Here is a 3,627-nt window from a genome sequence, read left to right on the forward strand (position 1 = left end):
CACTGATCAGGTCGGCTGCAAAGGAACTGCTTCAAGTGCTGAGGAGCAAGTATGTCTCCTTGAGGACTAAAGTGTGCCTGACACAAGCCATGATATTTCCAATCACCTCGTATACACATGAGAGAGCTGGACAATGAATAAGGAAGACTGAAGAAAAGTTGATGCTTTTGAGTTGTGGTGCTGGCGAAGAATGCTGAAGATATCATGGACTGCCAAAAGAACTAACAGATGTATCCTGGTGGAAGTGAAGCTGAGATGCTCCTTAGAAGTGAGGATGGCCAGACTTCATCTCACCTATTTTGGTCTTGTGGTCAGAGGGGAGCATTCCCTGGAGAAGGATGTCATTCTTGGTAAGGTGGAGGGTCAACGAAGGAGGGGAAGACCTTCAACAAGATGGATTGACATGGTGGCTGCAATGATGGGCTCAAGTATAGCAGGGATCATGGAGCTGGCATGGGATCAGGTGGTGTTTCGTTCTGCTGTGCACAGGGTCACTATGAGTTGGAAACAACTAGACAGCACCTAACAACAACAACAGCAACAACCCAAACCATGACATTTTCAATTGTCTCTTACGTAAGTGAGAACTGGACAATGAATAAGGAAGACCAAAGAAGAGTTGATGTTTTTGAGTTTTGGTGTTGACAAAGAATACTGATAGTGCCAAGGAGTGCGAAAAGAAGGAGCAAATTTATCCTGGAAGAAGTATAGCTGGAGTTTTCCTTGGAAGGGAGAATGGTCAAACTTTGTCTTAATGACTGTGTTCATGTTGTCAGAAGGAACCATTCCCTGGAGAAGGATATCATGCTTAGTAAAGTGGAGGGTCAATGAAAAAGGGAAAAGCCCTCAATGAGATGGATTGACACAGTGGCTGTAATGATGGGCTCAGGTATAGCAAGGTTCTGAGGAAGGCACAGGATTGGGTAGCATTTTGTTATGTTGTACAAAAGGTCACTATGAGTTGGAGACAGCTCAAAAGCACCTAACAACAACAACAACATAAATTGTCTAGATGTCAGATGACATCTTCTGGATCATCTGATTGATTCTTCATAAGTCAATTTACAAAAGAGTAAGTTATAGATGCCTGATACAAATTCAAACACTTCCAGTCTACAGACATGCAGAATTAGGTAAGATTTGTCACTTGTATTGAACCAAGTTTGATTTTGTGTCACCAATGCATACAAAATCAGTCTGTTTTTTCTGATTTCTTAACCTTGCAGGTGAGTAAGGAAGGCCACTTCTGGAGAAGATTAACAAAAGTTTAAACCTCTGTCTTCCTTTCATGTATGTACAACGTTGGATAAGCATCAGGGAAGCAGAGCTACAGAATGCAACTCCTCTTTGGGAAAAGCTTGAGCAGAATCATTGTAACTATAATGTCCATGTTATACACATGCCCCAGTAAAAGGTCTGCTTTGATTAGATACTTGGAAATTGCATGAACGGGTAGAAAGTAATGAAGAGTGGAAAAATTAAAAATAAAAATTATGATTTAATATTATAATTTGAAAATAGTACTTGGTTATGAGAATTTATTGTAGATTACTGGACCAAAAATCCAAATAATAATTCCTTAGTTCAAAATAGTTTTATTTGGCATTATTGTGCAAATTGAACTCAAAAAAGAAATACAGCACCTCCACACGATCTGATACACTGCTGCGGCAAATCTAAAGACATAGATTTAGGAGAAAAACATTACTCCCTGAAAGTTATAAATTTTTATGTATGAATTCATAATGTATTTTCAATATACTGATTTGGCTATAATATCTTAACTTTATGACCTCTAAGTTTATATGGGAAAAAGGAACATCCATATTCTAATAAAACATTATATAAATAAAATTTTCACTTCATATATTTCTAATGACATATTTTGGTGATAAATATTTTCATTCTGAGTTTTGATCTATAGATCAGAAAATGAAGTGTTTTTTGAAGTTATGTAAGTTTGGTCCTTATTTAAGAGAAATAAATATCCTGAATAATCCATAGTCTGAATAGACTATGGAATTAAAGAAAGAACCATAAATTACTTACCTAACTTACTTGCTTTTCTATTTTTAGAAATTCCACATGAATATCTAATGGAAAATTATAACCAAACATCAACAGATTTTACCTTAGTAGGATTACTACCATCATCAAGAATTGGTATATCACTGTTTGTTATCATCATTTTCATTTTTCTTTTGGCTCTGCTTGGCAACCTGTCTATGATCCTCCTCATCCTGTTGGACAAACACCTCCACACTCCCATGTATTTCCTACTTTGTCAACTCTCCCTCATGGATCTGAATTACATCTCCACCATTGTCCCTAAGATGGCTTTTAATTTCATGTTTAGAAACAAATCAATCTCCTTCATTGGATGTGGAATCCAAAGTTTCTTGTTTTTGACTTTGGCAGGTGCAGAAGGACTTCTCCTGGCATCTATGGCCTATGACCGTTATGTAGCCATTTGCTGTCCTCTTCACTATCCTATTCTTATGAGAAAAAGTGTGTATGTGTTAATGACAGCAGGATCTTGGATGATGGGGTCTATCAATTCCTGTGCCCATACTACATATGTACTCTATATTCCCTATTGCCAATCTAGGGTCATCAATCATTTCTTCTGTGATGTCCCTGCCATGTTGACTCTGGCTTGCATGGACACCTGGGTCTATGAATACACAGTGTTTGTGAGTACCACCTTCTTCCTTGTATTTCCTTTCATTGCCATTACTTGTTCCTACGGTCGGGTTTTCCTTGCTGTCTACCGCATGCCCTCATCAGAAGGGAGGAAGAAGGCTTATTCGACGTGCAGCACCCACCTCACAGTTGTGACTTTCTACTATGCACCCTTTGTTTACACTTATCTACGCCCAAGATCTTTCCGTTCTCCAACAGAAGACAAGATTTTGGCCATTTTTTACACTGTCCTCACCCCCATGCTCAACCCCATCATCTACAGCCTGAGGAACAAAGAGGTTATGGGGGCCCTAAGAAGGGTTACTCAGAGAATGTGCTCTGTGAAAGTGTAGACAAAGTTTCTTCATCAATCTTAAAGCTACAGGTGCCTTTTTATTCACCAATGAGTAATCATTAAGAAAAATATTAGTCACGTCATGTGGACATGATATAAAATTATATTAGAAGATTTTAAATGTTGAAGTTAGACAAAATAATTGTATGTTACAAAGTCAGAAGTTTTGTTTGTTCCTTAAGTGATTTGTGCCTATCAATATAAAAGACATATATGGTCCACCAAATTTAAAAAATAATAAAGTGTCATTAATATTTAGAAATGTAGATGGAAACTGCTTAATATGAAGATACTATTAATCATAAAAATTCTACTATAATAATTTCTCTCTCTATGACTAAATTATAGGAGCTTTGGTAGCATAGTGCCTAAGGCACTTGACTGCTAACCAGAAGGCTGGCAGTTCAAACCCACCAGCCACTCCTTGGAAGGAAGGTTGGGCAATCCTTCTTCTGTAGTGATACTGCCTCGGAAACCCAAGGAGGGGTCTCTATGAGTCGGGGCCAACTCTACGGCAAATAACAACAACAACAACAATGACTAAATTATAACATCGATCCAACTCATAGAAACCTCTCCTTAGGTTTCCA

The 3,627-nt window shown here is 37.9% G+C and overlaps 1 protein-coding gene across 1 annotated transcript; it reads left to right on the top strand.

Moving 5' to 3' along the window:
• The first annotated feature begins 2,096 nt into the window (after nucleotides 1–2,096).
• On the top strand, nucleotides 2,097–3,035 carry LOC103211872 (olfactory receptor 2L3-like). The gene has a single exon (XM_007957849.1). The coding sequence runs from the start codon at nucleotides 2,097–2,099 to the stop codon at nucleotides 3,033–3,035; it is 939 nt and encodes a 312-aa protein (XP_007956040.1).
• Nucleotides 3,036–3,627: the final 592 nt, after the last annotated feature.

Source organism: Orycteropus afer, unplaced genomic scaffold, assembly GCF_000298275.1.
Source record: "Orycteropus afer afer isolate SDZICR_OR568_19922 unplaced genomic scaffold, OryAfe1.0 scaffold00810, whole genome shotgun sequence".
Lineage (NCBI taxonomy): Eukaryota > Metazoa > Chordata > Mammalia > Tubulidentata > Orycteropodidae > Orycteropus > Orycteropus afer.